Source organism: Xyrauchen texanus, chromosome 39, assembly GCF_025860055.1.
Source record: "Xyrauchen texanus isolate HMW12.3.18 chromosome 39, RBS_HiC_50CHRs, whole genome shotgun sequence".
Lineage (NCBI taxonomy): Eukaryota > Metazoa > Chordata > Actinopteri > Cypriniformes > Catostomidae > Xyrauchen > Xyrauchen texanus.
In genome coordinates this window covers 29,488,258-29,506,347 of record NC_068314.1, presented here as the reverse complement: position 1 = coordinate 29,506,347, position 18,090 = coordinate 29,488,258, and the positions used below count along the sequence as shown (strand labels likewise).

Here is an 18,090-nt window from a genome sequence, read left to right as displayed (position 1 = left end):
TCCAGTTCTTCCAGTTCTGCCAGTTGCACTAAATGCAGGCAGTTAACTTTGTGGTCATCCATCTGTTGCTTAAAAAACCAATATCATCTAATTAAGTTGTTACAATGTAAACAACTTTATTTAACAGTGACGAAAGAGAAGTGAAATCAAAGAACAGTGTGATACAGAACATGTTATAAGTTTCTGTCATTAATAAAATGTATTGTTAGTTTTAATAATTATTGACTTTGAATTAATCTGACTCAGTCCATCAGCAGTATTGCATGGCTTTAAGACTAAAATAACTCTAACTCACTGGAATGTTTTTATATTGCATGCGTGCAATGAAAGTTTCATTAACACCTCTCATCAAACTCCTGATTAGCTTTCAATTGATTCTTTGTTGAGCTCTTCTATTTTCCTATACTAGTAGAAAGAGCATCGTCACATGGAGATGTTGTGTCAAGGGCTATGTCTCAGTAACTATAAGGTTTTCCAGTAGTGTTTTGTATGTTGGTTTCAAACACTTAGTTTAAAATGTATTCACCAAATTCTAATACTTAAATTAACCTGGGCTATGAGGATTAATAATGTAAAATGTATTAATGTTTCAATGAAACATTACAATTAACAAATAAAAAGATCCAAAAATTTCCCAGTATCTTTCACAAACAGCACGACACATCTTTGAAACATCAGTCTACGGCAAAACATTTTGCATGGTACGACCATTGCTCATTCTTCTGCCCTGACATTATTTTATTATTGTCATGTGTTAAAGGAGAGAGGCAGCATGTGACTCTTAAAGTAATTGTGTTAACACATGTGAGAAAAGAACAAATACAAACCATCAAACTAACTAACATGAGATCTTTTTATTGTAAATGGGTAGTTTTAATGACAAAAACATTGTTAATGTTGACTGTTGCTAAGCATTTTAAAAATATACTTTAAGAAAGCACAAAATATATTGCTGTTAAACTAAAAACATATATTTTAGCCTATTTTTAAGATTTAAACATTTTCATTTCATAACAAAAAGTTAAATGGATTTCTCTATTTAACTTTTAAATTGAAATGCGTAAATCTTTAAAAAAAAAATCTTACAATAAAACCAAGTAGATTCCTATCATCAATATGTGCCAAATCATTACATTTACTATTTGCTTATAAAGTTAAGTCAGTATTTAGAATAGGGCTTTATCCCTCCCTCCCTGTATGTACAATACATTTATATTTTTATTTATCCATCAATCCATCCATCTTCAACCGCTTATCCAAAGTCGGGTCGTGGGGGCAGCTGCTCCAGCAGGGGGCCCCAAACTTCCCTATCCCGAGCCACATTAACCAGCTCTGACTGGGGGACCCCGAGGCGTTCCCAGGCCAGTGTGGAGATGTAATCTCTCCACCTAGTCCTGGGTCTTCCCCGAGGCCTCCTCCCAGCTGGACGTGCCTGAAACACCTCCCTAGGGAGGCGGCCAGGGGGCATCCTTACCAGATGCCCAAACCACCTCAACTGACTCCTTTCGCCGCAAAGGAGCAGCGGCTCTACTCCGAGCTCCTCACGGATGACTAAGCTCCTCACCCTATCTCTAAGGGAGAAGCCCGCCACCCTTCTGAGGAAGCCCATTTCGGCCGCTTGTACTCGCGACCTAGTTCTTTCGGTCATGACCCAACCTTCATGACCAGTGGTGACCAGTGGGCAGTGGTGGCTCAGTGGTTGAGGCTCAGGGTTACTGACCAGAAGGTCGGGGGTTCAAGCCCCAGCACCACCAAGATGCCACTGTTGGGCCCTTGAGCAAGGCACTTAACTCCAGGTTGCTCCGGAGGGATTGTCCTTGTAATAAGTGCACTGTAAGTTGCTTTGAATAAAAGTGTCTGCCAAATGCATAAATGTAAATGACCATAGGTGAGGGTAGGAACAAAGATTGACCGGTAGATAGAGAGCTTTGCCTTTTGGCTAAGCTCTCTTTTCGTGACAACGGTGCGATAGAGCGAGTGCAATACCGCCCCCGCTGCCCCGATTCTCCGGCCAACCTCCCGCTCCATTGTCCCCTCACTCGTGAACAAGACCCCGAGGTACTTGAACTCCTTCACTTGGGGCAAAACCTCATTCCCTACCTGGAGTACGCACTCGTGAACAAGACCCCGAGGTACTTGAACTCCTTCACTTGGGGCAAAACCTCATTCCCTACCTGGAGTACGCACTCCATCGGTTTCCTGCTGAGAACCATGGCCTCAGATTTAGAGGTGCTAATCCTCATCCCAGCTGCTTCACACTCGACTGCCAAGCGATCCAGTGAGAGCTGAAGGTCACGGACCGATGATGACATGAAGACAACATCATTTTTATTTATATACACCAAATATATATTTGTGTGTTTGCATACCAAGACAAGAAGCATGATCTTGCACTGACATGAAAGAATAGTGAACATTATTTCTTATTTCTTATTTCTTTTCTTTTTCTGAAGGTTGTTGGTTATTTTCTAATCAAGATTTCACTGGAATGAGTCAATATATTAATTAACATTTCAAATCATGTCAATGGGCCACCTACAATAGCAATAATTGTTCTAGTACAATATCCTGGTTGTAGACACAACTTTAAAATGTTGTACATGTCCATACAAAATGAGAAATTGCTACCTGCTCTAAGGCCTCTCAATTTATATATATATATATATGAATGTATAAATAATTAATTCAATTACTTCTAGGTTTCTATTCCTCTTGATGTGTCTTTTTCATTTTGGAAATGAAAGAAAAAGGTGTTCTCTTCTTTTTCTGTACAAGCTGTTTGACTGACATTAATTTGGGCATTGATATTTTCCATAAAAGCAACTTTGGTCTTGTACTTTTTGTTTTCTGTAAAATAAGACCGTTATAAGCAGAAGTCCACCACACACTAGTGTAATTGTAAGTGCAGTGCCAAAAGAAATGATTGCACTGTTGGTTTCTGACATAGTAGAGTTCTCTGGATGATCTTTAGCAGTCTGGTCCTTCATCATCTGCCTGTCCTCCTGAGATCTGCTGTCTGTGAAGTGCAAAAATCTGCTTTAGATTATGTAGAGTAAATAGGCTCTAGCAATGAATCGTGTTTAGTAGCATATGAATAAAGTGACCTTGGATACATTCTTCTGCTGGAGATGAAAGAAGACACTTGTTTGACATCTGCTATCTGACTTGCAGACTTTCTCACCTTTGCTGTGTTTTTCCTCATGAATGGTTTTCATGAAATTCCTTGGCGCCATCACTGATGCTTTGTTTTGCGGTTGAAAATTTTCAGGAGGACTGTTTAGATGACCTGGTTGCTCAACAAGGGTGGTCAGGCATTCTGTTGAATGCACAGCTGTTTTCAAAGAAGACAGAGTTGTGGTTGTGACTGGTGCAATGTGTTTGCTCATTTCAAGCATTTGGAAAGCTTTGCCTTTTGCAGTAGGAGGGCTCTTTATATCAAATGTTGGGTGAGATGAAGCAACCCAGTTCTGGGGCGATTTGATATAGGAACTGGACGGTCCTTCTTTGCTTTTGGAATCTAAAGACCTCTTGGCAAGTAAAAGTGCAGTGCTTCTCTCTACACTGTCCAGTGCATTATCTCTTATGGCTTTTTGATTGGTTCCAGACGTGGATGACTGAGTGGATTCAGTTCTACCAGGTAATAAATCAGGTAATTCCTTGGAAGTTGTAAATGAATGCGGCTCCATCGCTGAATTTGAGGTTTCTTCAATTAAAACCGGATTGGTACCAAAGACTGATAAATCTCCTTGCGTTGATCTCCATGTAGTAGATGTCTGTGGAACTAGTGTAGGATCTGGAGTTTTTAAAACTGGAAATGGTACAGTACCAATAATTAATTTTACTCCATGGTGTTTGACTTCAGATTTGAGTTGTTTAGTTCTCCCATTACTGCTCTGCAATGCTGCCACAGGTGAAAAGGATGAGTGTTGTGGAGATGGAGTAGATTCCAAGTCAATATTCCATTGTCTTGTGGAAGTAGATGCCTTTGATGACCCAAGGCTTACTGTTGGGCAAGTACACAGACATTCTGATGCACCTAGAGGAAAGATGACATAAATGCAACAACTGAAGTGAGATTAATTTAGTGTGGGGCTTTGCTAACCTATTCATTCAATTATATTAGCATGCTATATTCCAACTTGAAATCTTTCCCCCAAACGTAACCAAAAGTGCAATTCAATGCATAGGGTCAATAGAGTCTTTCCCACAAACTTAACTTTTTTGAGGTAACATATAAATGTGATTCAGGTAGTAACATCTAAATTAACTGGTTTTGTTAAATTCAAAAATGTGAATTAATCTATGCACAGATGAAGTCAAAATAGATCAGGGCTGGAACAATTATCCCTAGGGTTGTCACGATACCATAATAATATCTTACGATACTATACCAGCTAAAGTATTTAATAATATAAATAACATCCAATATTTCTGTGATTATTTGAATGTTGGTAACATAAAAATAAAGATATTGTAATGTTGAAAATATTGTTTTGAGCAGCTGTTTCTTTATTACAACCACTTCAGCCCCTCTGTCCTGGTAAACAACAGTGCAAATGCAGATTACACAAACACTGGTTTTATCGCATGCCTCAAGCTGCGTTCACACTGCCAGCAACTTTATCGCTGCATGTCGCCAGTGGCTGGTGGTTAGGTTGCTAGTGGTGTGTATTGAGAGTCTAAACAGCACATTTGCATGGCCCAAACCTCGTTATATGAATAATCACGTCAATATTCCATGGTTGTTCAGTTGCCAGATCTTATATGAAATGCATCCTGCTCACACAATCGACACATCATACAAATTTCAACCCAATTGTGACCTCAACCTGGCAACCTACAACCCAGTTGCGCTGTTGATATCTGCGCAGGTAGTAGACACGGGAGGTTGAATGGTGCAATGCTGTGGGGGATGTTTTCTTGGCACAATTTAGGCCCCTTAGTGCCAATTGGGCATCGTTGAAATGCCACGGCCTACCTGAGCATTGTTTCTGACCATGTCCATCCCTTTATGGCCACCATGTACCCATCCTCTGATGGCTACTTCCAGCATAATGCACCATGTCACAAAGCTCGAATCATTTCAAATTGGTTTCTTGAACATGACAATGAGTTCACTGTACTAAAATGGCCCCCACAGTCACCAGATCTCAACCCAATAGATCATCTTTGGGATGTGGTGGAACGGGAGCTTCGTGCCCTGGATGTGCATCCCACAAATCTCCATCAACTGCAAGATGCTATCCTATCAATATGGGCCAACATTTCTAAAGAATGCTTTCAGCACCTTGTTGAATCAATGCCACGTAGAATTAAGGCAGTTCTTAAGGCGAAAGGGGGTCAAACACAGTATTAGTTTGGTGTTCCTAATAATCCTTTAGGTGAGTGTATATATATATATATATATATACATGTGGCAGCGGGGGCGTGGTCAAGCGCCCGTCCGGGAGAGAAAAGCGGTAAGGGCGCTTACACCTGAGCTAAATTATGTCTAACACCTGTCTCTAATTTCAGTGAGTACGAGGAGAGCGGCATAAAAAGGCAGCGAGAGGGCCCCACGAGGAGAGAGATGACAAGCGAACTCAGTGTTTGGCATTGTATTGTATTGTATGTGTGATAGTTGTACGAAGCAAAAGGGAATTAAAAACCTTACCTTGTGGTGAAGACCTGTTTCCTGTCCTCCTTCTTTGGGAAGTATTACAATACATATTAACAAGTATTTAAAAATAAGGAACTATAACCTTATTAAGATGTTACCTAGTGTTTGGCTGAGAGATAGAGTGGTGAATTCAATGTAATCCTCTGTGTACTCCTCCTCACAGTTCCAGTCCACAGGCTTGTCACTCTTAGTCATCAGACTCATGTACATGCGAATTACTTCCTCAGCTTTCTCCAAAGCAGACCTGGGCAAGGTCATATGGATTCTTGCAAATTTCGCTGGGTTATCCTTTAAGGCGTAAGATAATATCATGTTTTTCCAGTGGAATTTTGGTGTTATACACTATAATGTACTGAACCACAATAATTGATAGTAAAAATAAATTATAGTATTAATTGATAGTAAGCGGTACAAGGGTCATTGTAAACACATAGTTATTCACTTTTTTAAGTTCTTAAACTTTTTAGCATTTTAAGTTAAGCAAAGGATTAAAAATCAGATCTGTCAAGTCCTTTAACTTTTGTGGTTAATTACATTTTATGAGTAGGGGAAATGTATATTCCATGGTATGTAATATTAGCTATATTTAAGGGACTGGTTTTTCCCATGTGCACTCTTCAGTGCATGCTGCAGCCAAAAACAACAAAATGTCTGATCTTGTAAAAAATAAAAAAAGCAGACAAAGACATTGAGGTACCACTGACATTTATCTGTGATCTAATTAGGTTTTTTTTTTTTTTTTTTTTGAGACATTCTGTTCTTTAGTAGAAATTACTCTCATGGCATTTGGCTGATGTAGATCACATTTTTAGCATGTGGTCAAATGAAATGCATGTTGGCAGAGGTCAGCTACATAGACAAAATTCTGAGTTCCTTTTTACCCATAAGTAAATATATAAATAAATAAAAATATAAATTCTCACATTTTTTAAAAGTTTAGTAATACAGTTCAACTCTATTTAAACAAATATTTTAATGAAGACCATTATGGCCAAAACGCTCAACTCTGCATGTCTGTCTCTTGGTTTGTAATTTATATACATACATTTATATAGGTAAATACAAAACCTTTTTTTTTTAAATGGTTAAAGTAATGCTGCCAAAACATTTTAAAATCTAATGTTTTGTGAAATTTAAATGTTGTTGTCACTTAATTTAATTTAATTTTTTTAAAAATTGGAATTACTTGGAATATTTATCATTATGTAGCTTGCCTAAAGCATATAGGACTCTGTAAGCAGTTCTAATAGTTAAGAATGAAAGGTAATTCTAAACATCACCACAAAATAATTGATTATTGTTCACTTGTTTATGTTATTTGTATTCATTTGTGTGTAATTACTCTGTTATATGAACACTCTTGAATGAGAAATATCACAATATAAAGTATAAAAATATTCACAATTCTATTTGTAACAAACTTTTGATCTAAGGCAAAAGCTCTGTTAGAAACCAATTGATGACTTCATTACCTCAATCTCGTCATTGATTGGAGGAATGCATCTTTGGGAGTAAATGTTGTAGATCAAGTTCTTCAGTGAATTAGTGTAACGATAATTGTCAGAGTCCTTAGCATATCTAAATTGTGTGTTAAGTAGGTCCAGTATATGAGGGAATGTTGCTTTAACATAACACACAACACTCTGGAAAAGACAAAAAAAAAGTTTTCCTTTAGAACTACAGTAAACATTTGATATTTTCACACCAATTTCACGCACATTGAAAAACATATTATCCTGGATCACACAACGCGACACACAAATCTATTTCTAATTTTCTAGGACTGCAATTTATTATATTTTTCCTATTTTAATACAGTGAGTGAGCCTTCCAAAGGTCAATGCTTGCCAATTTCATGATTCATACTAAACTTGCTCAGCCCTAGAGCTCACAGTAGATTTGAATGCTAATGGGGCATCTCAAATCTGTGCAACAGTGACTTTGGCCACCGGGATTTTCTATGTCTAACAAATAAGAAAGAACTGTTCACTGCATTACCAAATGCACTGCCTTGGAATGAATTACAACATCAACACTTAGAATTAGTGTCAACTTAATATCAAGACGCAAGCACATTTTACTTCAGTCACATCTTATATTATAGCGAACTTGCAGCAAACCTTTGGCAACAATGGACATGTTGCCACTACTGGCAAACAGTGATTGCAAACCTATGGCAACAAGAGGAAACTTTTAACTGTTTTGGTTGTTGCCAGTGGTCTTGCCAGAGCGAAACGTTTCCTCTTCACACACAAGACTGACATTTTTGAAAGGCTTTGAAACAAGCTCTCTTTGAGCTCAGAAAGGTGTTATAATAGCATAATTTGATTAGGTTTAATGGCCTGGTGGAAATGAATGTGATGAACCACTGCATTCATCTTGTGAAAGCACTGGCAGAATGAATTAAGGCATGTCAAATTCAGACAAGGTTTTATGTATCATGAGTTTAAATATAAGGAGAAAGTGATTTGATATCATGTTTGAAGTCCGCTAGCTCCTTTTTAAAAGTGCCGGAACTTCATAACTCTGAATTACAAAGTCCGGAAGACTTTGCCTTAATTTAATAAACCAGAATAACTTTTTTTTCTAGGCTCATGGTGAAATATTGAAATATTGCTCATTTTATTCTTTTGATTTTTGCATCACAGTTTCAGTGCCTCTTTGGCTTTAAACAAATTCACAAGGAACATCTCTTTCAGATAAGTGTCTCAGATTTTCTGGCATGGAAGAAAGATCTATGATACCAGAATGTCAAAGATCACATTAGGCTCTTCCTGAACTTAATATACTGCCCAATACTATTTACAAGGTAGTCAAATATCCACAGAAATGCTGAGTAATCCACATCTGTCATTTATATGAAAGAACAGGAAACATGCATACCAGGTTCTGGCGCTCAGTGAAGGTGTAGGCTATTGAACAACCATTTTGCAGCTGGTTTTTAATCTGTAAAGAAAACATCTGGGGAAAATCAATCTGTACTTTGACACCACATTTTAAAAGAGTGTTTTCAAAAGAGGAAAACACATTTAATTTCCACGAAATACAGATTCAAAAAGGTGCATACCTAGATGTCATTCTTTTAATTTTAGGGTAGTTTACTGCCATTCAATCAAAAAGCTGTGTTTGAATCCCATATAACCTCTAAATTGAATATCTGCCTTACCAGCATTTAAATCACTGCAGGCAGTTGTGGTTTATGGTGGTATTTTATGACTAATGAAATATAGTTGCTTTTCAAAAAATTTATTGTGCGTGTGATAATCCTATAATAAGTACATTTGTGTCCGCCAATGGGTCGATTTACTGCCACTAATGTAGAATAATATAAAGTGTTTCCCTATACTGTAGAATTGTTTGTAACCAATGTGCAGTTGAGCAGGAATATACTGCTTTGGGTGAAGTTAAATAAAGCAAAACAGTTCATCTTACCAGACGTCTTATACTCCGGAGATGGTCCTGCGTGACAGAGTGCTTACATGGACCCGGCACACCAGCATAGACCAAATGAAAGCACAGGATAAGGAAGAAGCACTGATGCCTTACCTGCAACCAGACAATGTATACAATTAAAAACTGGTTACTAAAAAACTACAGTAGAACTTACTTATAATATAGTATAGTATACTGTAAAAAAAAAAAAGTTTTGTCAGGTTAGTTAAAAATGTGCATATGTTAAAATGTGTGCCACTGTGAATGAACTTCTCTTATTCACTCATGAACGCTTATAATGAATTACTTGAATTTCGGGTTGGATAGCATATTGGAACAACATATTAGCTGAACAACATTTTAGCATATCAGTTGTAAGTAGAACACATTTCCCACTTGGCAATGTGTACAGTGCTCAAAAACGAGCAACTCACATTACATGGACTGGAAGTAGCAAGGTAGAAACAGTATAAATAAAACAGTTGAGACATGTCGGAAGTTGTTATTCACATTGTTGTAAGTGGTGTGCTGTTCATCTAATTTAGAATAGTTACACAAACAGCAAGCTCCCATTCAGAGCATTTCTGCAACTTATATGCAACTTAGAACCACTGGTGTAGCCATGGGTGGGCCTGGGAAGGCCGGTGCCACCCACTGGCATTTAGGCCCACCCAGTCATTGTCTTGTGCCCCTTTTCCACCAATAGGCAATAGCTTCGAACCACGAACTGGTAATGTCAGTGGCTGCTGGGATGGATCATGTCAGCATCAAAGCTTTCAAAACAACAGCAGCTCAAAAAACTTTTCTAGATCACTCGCAGTATTACGTTCAGTTGACGGGCATCCTGTGTTGTGCAGCAGCTCCAACAACTTTATTTACCCATCTAATAAAATATTTGTAACAACTGTCATATATGTGAATTGATTGCTAGGAATTGTATTAATTAGGCTACAGGTATAAAATACTGTAACTTCTAATCTGTTCATTAAAATCAGATCGAGTTGACATAAGATTAAATAACTTTGGATGTTTAAATGCCATTAAAACTCTTAAAACTCAAAACTCTATCCACTTTATTTATTTTTTTAATATAATAATGTTTATTTCAAATATCATATGTATGAATTGATTATGAATTTTATACGTTATAACTTCTATTTGTTGCAGCTTGTGATGGCATGATTAAGTTTCTCTGAAATGAATTATTTTTGATGATAAAATAAGTTTTCAAAACTCCTAAAACTTTCAACTTCAGCCTCTTATTTTTGAAACCTGATTCCTTTATGCTTTTTCTCTCTTACATTGCTGTCACAGCAGGGTCATCTCTCCCCTATTTTAATGAGAGTAGAGTTGTGAAGCAGTGACCGATGGTTGAAAAGAAGTCATTTTATTGACAGTAAACCATAGCAGAGACATAGGGGAAAACACCCATTCAAAGACTCTTATTTTGAAGTTTTCTCCTGCACTATGTTTCCCAGTATCCACTGCATTAATCACTTCATCTGTTCATCGTTATCCCCACCTGTATGGCTTTCCCTCATTAGTTTCCATGTATATATAGACCCTCTAGTCCTTGAAGTGTAATGTTTGAAGTGTTATGTTTTGCTAAGCGTTGATGTATGTATGTATGTATGTATGTATGTATGTATATATATATATACACTCACATACACTCACCTAAAGGATTATTAGGAACACCATACTAATACTGTGTTTGACCCCCTTTCGCCTTCAGAACTGCCTTAATTCTACGTGGCATTGATTCAACAAGGTGCTGAAAGCATTCTTTAGAAATGTTGGCCCATATTGATAGGATAGCATCTTGCAGTTGATGGAGATTTGTGGGATGCACATCCAGGGCACGAAGCTCCCGTTCCACCACATCCCAAAGATGCTCTATTGGGTTGAGATCTGGTGATTGTGGGGGCCATTTTAGTACAGTGAACTCATTGTCATGTTCAAGAAACCAATTTGAAATGATTCGAGCTTTGTGACATGGTGCATTATCCTGCTGGAAGTAGCCATCAGAGGATGGGTACATGGTGGCCATAAAGGGATGGACATGGTCAGAAACAATGCTCAGGTAGGCCGTGGCATTTAAACGATGCCCAATTGGCACTAAGGGGCCTAAAGTGTGCCAAGAAAACATCCCCCACACCATTATACCACCACCACCAGCCTGCACAGTGGTAACAAGGCATGATGGATCCATGTTCTCATTCTGTTTACGCCAAATTCTGACTCTACCATCTGAATATCTCAACAGAAATCGAGACTCATCAGACCAGGCAACATTTTTACAGTCTTCAACTGTCCAATTTTGGTGAGCTCTTGCAAATTGTAGCCTCTTTTTCCTATTTGTAGTGGAGATGAGTGGTACCCGGTGGGGTCTTCTGCTGTTGTAGCCCATCCGCCTCAAAGTTGTGCGTGCTGTGGCTTCACAAATGCTTTGCTGCATACCTCGGTTGTAACGAGTGGTTATTTCAGGCAAAGTTGCTCTTCTATCAGCTTGAATCAGTCGGCCCATTCTCCTCTGACCTCTAGCATCAACAAGGCATTTTCAGCCCACAGGACTGCCGCATACTGGATGTTTTTCCTTTTCACACCATTCTTTGTAAACCCTAGAAATGGTTGTGCGTGAAAATCCCAGTAACTGAGCAGACTGTGAAATACTCAGACCGGCCCGTCTGGCACCAACAACCATGCCACGCTCAAAATTGCTTAAATCACCTTTCTTTCCCATTCTGACATTCAGTTTGGAGTTCAGGAGATTGTCTTGACCAGGACCACACCCCTAAATGCACTGAAGCAACTGCCATGTGACTGGTTGATTAGATAATTGCATTAATGAGAAATTGAACAGGTGTTCCTAATAATCCTTTAGGTGAGTGTATATATATATATATATATATATATATTTAGTGTTTGTTCCACTCCAGCGATTACTATTGTTGAGCCTTTTGTTTGTTCCACTCCAGTTTATATAATTTAAGGATTTAAAGGAGTCTACTCCTGCGTCTCCTCTTCCACTCCTTGGACACCAAACGTTAAAGGTGCAAATAATGGAAGATACTAATTGCACACATCTTTAAATACTAACACATGATATGTTTATTTTGAGTCCCACAGACACACTACATTACCCCATAACCCTAAACCTAACCCTTACATTTCCTTGGGGAAAAAAACAACCTTGGTTTTACTACAGTAACCATATTTTCACCATGGTATTTGTTGTTATTTTGCCTCAAACCAGTAACCTCAAAATTAACAAAGGTTACTATATTACCACCATTTTACTGTAGTAACACCATGGTTAATTGCATTAAAACTATGGTTTCTACCAAAAAAAAAACATGGTTACTAAAATATAACTACAGTAATAGAGTGATGTAATCTACACACAAGCGACACCGAGCCTCGGGAGGGAACAAAGGCGGACACTAGGAAAACAGCACACATTTACACCATCTTTACACCCCATGCCACTGCAGTGACACCTATTGTCTAGTTTGTTGTTTATTCCTGTGGTTTCGCCAAACCATTGGGGTGCAAATAGCTGTACTGTGTTGCAGATGCTATTTACACCGGGGTGCAAATAGTCACTTTTTGGTCAACAACTGATATGCAACAAAGCGGTATATAAAAATTCAGAAGTATTCAGAAATGTAATGCAATACCCTAAGTTGTAAAGTACTCATAAAAGAGATATAATGCAATTTGTGATGTGGGGAGAAATTTTCAACCTCTCAAATCACAATATAAAATTTAAATGAATACAGTGCTAAAACTAATTGCAAAGTTTTTGCACTTAAAATGGAAGTGAATGGGGCAGAAAGATAAAATACTCACTGTTTCAAAAATACAGCCACAAGAAGTAAACCATATAATTGATAACATGATTTTAGTATGATAAAATCACTTACTAACCCTTTTTGTGTGAAGTTATATAGAATTTTACAACCTTTTTCTCATGACAACGTAAAACATTAAACAGTCGTACAGTAAAATCAACGATTTAAACAACTTTACAGCTAAAATAACACACAAGTTTTAACAGAAAAATTAATGTAAGGGCTTTTATCAAATGATAAGCTTCAAATTTCTGCCATTAAACCCTTCAAAAAATATGTCCCATTCACTTCCATTGTAAGTGCCTCACTGTAATCAAAGAAATGGAATCACTGCGCTCTACCAGTTCAGGGTGCGTAGAATAGATCCACAAACCTACTAATAATACACACTGAGGAAGACCATGAGGCAGAAACTTCTGTGTTCTCCTGTTCTGTGAGACATAAAATATAATGTAAAGAAATTGAGAAAACGGAGTGTGGATAATTTTGCTTTTAAGAAGTCCCTCACTACTGTAACCTCAACAATTCAACCTAATAAAACAAAATGTTCTCCCCAATTTCGAATGCCCAATTCCCAAAGTCCTCATGGAGGTGTAGTGACTCGCCTCAATATGGATCTCAGTTGCCTCTGCGTCTGACACAGTCAATTCACACATCTTATTATGTGGCTTGTTGAGCGTCTTACCGTGGAGACGTAGCGCGTAGAGGCCCACATAATCTCCACGCCATCCACGCACAACACACCACGTGCCCCACAGAGAACGAGAACAACATTACAGCCACCACAAGGAGGTTTCCCCAAGAACTCTACCCTCCCTAGCAACCGGGCCAATTTGGTTGCTTAGGAGACCTGGCTGGAGTTACTCTGCACTAGATTCGTACTCATGACTCTAGGGGTGGTAGAAACCTAATAATTATTTTTTTTTAAAAGGAGGAACAAGTCAAAATCCTTTTTGTGTTAATGATTATGACACAAAAGCTGTCAATTCAGCTTAACTTGTATTAATCCTGAAATATTTATTTAATTCTAACCACATATCTATGTCTTGAGTTAGTAAGACGACTGTTACAAAAAAAAAAAAAATTCTTGCCAAGCCATAATAACACAGCTGTATATCTGTAATATGTGCTCCCTGTTATGGCTTTGGGAAGTCCTGGGTTATTTAAAGGATGCAACTGATAACAGTTCTAAGAAGCTCTGCGATCATTTAAATGTGCAGGTTTATTTGTGACCAAATGAAAACTTGGAATATATTTCACAAAGTAGAGATTGCAACCTAGCAATCAACATTGAGGTTGAGAAAACTGGCAAAGCTTGGATTTTTATTATTCTGCCGACTGTTGCCTAAAAGGGCAGCCAACTGAAGCAATGCAATTTCTCAGACCACAGTTTTCAAACTCTGTGGTGCAAGAAATGTGCCCCCAATGTTTAATGGTTTGGAAGCTGGACCAGAATATTTGATTTAAGAAAAACAGTATTGTGAAGTTTCACAAGAAGGAGATCTAATCCAGGTTCCTTTGAGATCTTCAAACTGAGCAATTTAGGTGATGTTTCCCTGTGATGTCTTCCCAAGTATTAAATTAATGCCAAAGTAAGTAAGTAATGCAAGTTTTTAACTGAATTATTTTCTGGTTTTGTGCTTTTAGTTTAATAAGTAATATTTTGGCCAATCAAACCTCAGCAGACATCAATACAATGTCATAATCCAACAAGCAATCATGCCATATATCATGCAGAGATGAAGCTAAAAGCTGGGTTGTGCAATACAGTTCAGTCATTTGTATTGGAACTTGTCAGAAAATGAAACAAACGTTACTTTCCATTCGTTCTCTGAACTTCAAGCAAATGTCAAACGGCAGAGCAGAGAAACAGACTTACCTTGGCATGGTGGGCTGTTATGTTTGTGTTCATCTGGCTAACCTGATCAAGTAGTAAGGAATAAAGACCACAAGTAGATTCATTTGATTGACCTTTTGGTTTTGCGTTCTGTTCCTAAAGAAGATAGTGTTTGCCCTCCTGAAGATCTCTGTGGGCTTCAAACTTATTGATATTGATCTGCAATCTCTTGAAATGTATCTGCGTGTGATATCTTGCTGGGGTTGCTGGGGAGCTGAAGAGTACCACCTTGAGAGAATGAATGTTTCAAAGTGCCTGGAGTCTGTGCTGAACCAATAAAGTGAGCTGCTCTGATAAATACGTCCTTCCACTCTTGGGCTAAAATGAAAAGACCTCTCCCCCATTCTCTGTGCTCAAAGCATTCTAACTTCCTTCCATTTTATTGATGAAGGACGTGAGTTCCCCCTGACCAAGAAACAATATAAATATGTATTCACCTCTCAAAAGTTACATTGAAAATGTGGTGAAAATCCCACATGGACATTGAATCATTTGTTCATTCTAAATAGATTATGTTGGTAATTTACGAGCTGCAATCTTTAGAAACCAACCCTTTCTCACAAGAAATCATCACAACAGTATGAGGTTGCGAATTCATTCGATTCGTATGACTTCAATTGTACAAATTCATACACCCAGCAATGAGAGATACTTTCATCATGTCCTTGTAATTCCTGATGTGTTGTTTGTGTTGTGTTGTTTTTGTAATTTTAACTCCTAACCAAATCCCCATCCCTAAACTAACCATGTAGTGTAACACCTTACCCAACCCAGAAAGTAAACATAACCGTGATATTAATGCTAAAATCCCTGAAATGTAATATGGAAGAAAGCTACACATTCAGGTTCTGAAAGCATGTTTGTGAAGCATTTGCGCTTGGTTGATGTGTAAAGTGTACGTTTAAATTGGTATGAATTCTCCACCTCGTAATAGTGTGACGAATTCTCAAGAGTGTGTTGCAAGAAACCTATAGGTCTCTAAGCTAATCTCTGTTAGGTGTTGACTACTAAACTGTTTCTTATTCTGTCATCATTTATTCATCTTTATGTCATTAATTGTGAAAATAATGAGTGGAAAATTTGTAGCAAGTTTGCAGCTAGTTTGACAGAACTCTAGATTTTTGGTAAGGGAAGTTGTTATTCATTGAAAATCTTCCTCTCCACCATTGCTCTCAAATCTCAATGGCTCTTCCGTATATTTAAATATGATGTCAGCATGAGATTTGTCTTGTAACCAAACACAATGTGATATTTTAAAAATGAGGAAGCTTTATATTGATTTTAGTACTAGATTTTAGAACAAATAAGATGTTAGATTTTACAAATGGCTTCAGAAGACTTGGAATACAGCAACAAATCATATGGACTACTTCTGTGGTATATTTATGGTTATTTTTTTTGTCATTTTTGATGCTCAACAACCCCCATTCCCATTCTCATTCAATATATACAGCGTATTTCTTAAAAATACATTTCATTTTCTACAGAAGAAAGAGAAACATACTAGTTTGGAAAAGGCATGTTTTTTAACCCTAACCATAACCTAATTAATCAATTCTGAAGGAGTTGAAAGGTATTGAGAGATGTTCACCATAAACACACTGGCCCCAAAAAGTATTTGTACACTTAAGCCACATGTATCAGTGTCTTTACATTATTTTGCCCATTTGCTTAAAAGAAATAGAACTAACACACTTTTCAAGAAAAACACTTCATAAAAAGTTTAATAAAAGAAGTTTGTTAGGTTTCAAATGATAAAGCAATTGACATATTTTAAAGTTAAAGCAAAATGTATGTAGATACCATTCTTGGTGTGTATCTTGTCCATGGTTGATGCTTCTTTTATTAATGCGATGAACCTGCTGTAGTGTAGTTACTTCTCAGACATATATGTAAATTTAATGGGAACTGTCTTCATGCATCCACTAAAAATCATCTTGACACCAGGCTCAGAAAAATAAAGTTACTTCTGAGAGAAGGTCTAATAACATTTGTTTGCAGATGCCACAATTGGTTTGATCATTTGTACCTAATTCTATGACATTCAGACGCAAGTCTAACTATCTAAAAGTGTCCAAAAATGTTTGGCCGTTTCAGATATTTACGTTTGATAAAACTGATGATTTTATGTTAAACAAGACATTGACATATCAGTCAAATGTAAGTTCACTTAAAGCCTGATCATGTGGCAATAATACATGTCTTTAGCCATTTATAACCATGTAGCACAGAGGAAGGGAATCATTAACTTCCTCCAGACAAAAATACCTTAGATATCTTAGACTTCACTCTCTCTTAACTTATTAAATTGCTTCTAAACATCAGTAGTGTCTCTACTAGAAATTTGTGTCATAAATCTCTTTAAATAAGTTGATTGATGCCACTTAAATCAATTAGGTGATCAATGACCTATTCTTTAGTTGAGACATCTAGTCTAAAGGACATATAAAAGCATGAAGGGTGGGGAAATGTGTGGGCATATATAGACTAGCTGAGATTAGTAAGAAAAGAAGACATTTTGTTTTATTTTTAAAATGTAACTTTACCGTCTTTCACTGAGCTCTGTATTGCAAATGACTCATTATTGCAGCCATATATATATATATACATACATTAAACATGCATTTTAAATCAAATTATCTTTAAGTCTCTTGCATGTGACTATAGCCATTAACTTCAATAATTTAATAATAATAATAATAAGTTAATAAAAAGGACATAGTTGCTAATTGTTTAATTTAATATTTTATTTTCTATATATAATTTATGTATTTATTTATTTATTTATTTTATTTAATTTTTTAAAGTATACGTCTTATAATATTCAGTTCATTTCAAAGAAAATCCAGTTTAATATGAGCTAAATCTGAGATGGTTTTTTTAAAGTAAAAATCCTTTCTCCTATCACGTTTGTTATGCAGAGACAGTTTGAAGTAAGCCAATAGAAGTAAGCCAAGGTTGATTTCCCTGGCCTGAAAAGTATAAACACTGGCCCTGTGGTGCTATCAAAACATTTCTTTGTCTAGTAATATTTTTGAGCATCCCGACCATTTGCTTCAATGTTTAAGTTTGGGAACCATCTTTATGACAGCCCAATGAAAGACAGGATGAGTGTTATTTCTTTATTTGCAAATATGTTTGGTGACTCTAGTGGTGCAGAAATGACACACTTCATCTTTAAAAGAAACCAGATTTCAGACTGGGTCTCGATGACAGTATTTGAGCCTTATGGATGGGGCAGTGGGGTT

The 18,090-nt window shown here is 37.1% G+C and overlaps 1 protein-coding gene across 1 annotated transcript; it reads right to left on the bottom strand.

Moving 5' to 3' along the window:
* Window positions 1-872: 872 nt before the first annotated feature.
* On the bottom strand, window positions 873-15,087 carry csf1a (colony stimulating factor 1a (macrophage)). The gene is made up of 7 exons (XM_052111856.1): window positions 14,825-15,087; window positions 9,092-9,205; window positions 8,543-8,605; window positions 7,132-7,302; window positions 5,758-5,947; window positions 3,182-4,036; window positions 873-3,016 (listed from the first exon to the last, which is right to left on the bottom strand). Exons 1-7 carry the CDS (start codon window positions 14,855-14,857, stop codon window positions 2,790-2,792), a joined length of 1,653 nt encoding a protein of 550 aa, XP_051967816.1. The 5' UTR covers window positions 14,858-15,087; the 3' UTR covers window positions 873-2,789.
* Window positions 15,088-18,090: the final 3,003 nt, after the last annotated feature.

Excerpts from the sequence above, each read along its gene's own strand:
- csf1a (XM_052111856.1), bottom strand. The coding sequence starts at position 14,857 with ATGAACACAAACATAACAGCCCACCATGCCAAG. Across the intron at positions 7,303-8,542 it reads TCACTGAGCGCCAGAACCTG|AGTGTTGTGTGTTATGTTAA; the intron begins GTATGCATGTTT and ends TGTCTTTTCCAG. Across the intron at positions 4,037-5,757 it reads ATCTCTCAGCCAAACACTAG|GTGCATCAGAATGTCTGTGT; the intron begins GTAACATCTTAA and ends TCTTTCCTCTAG.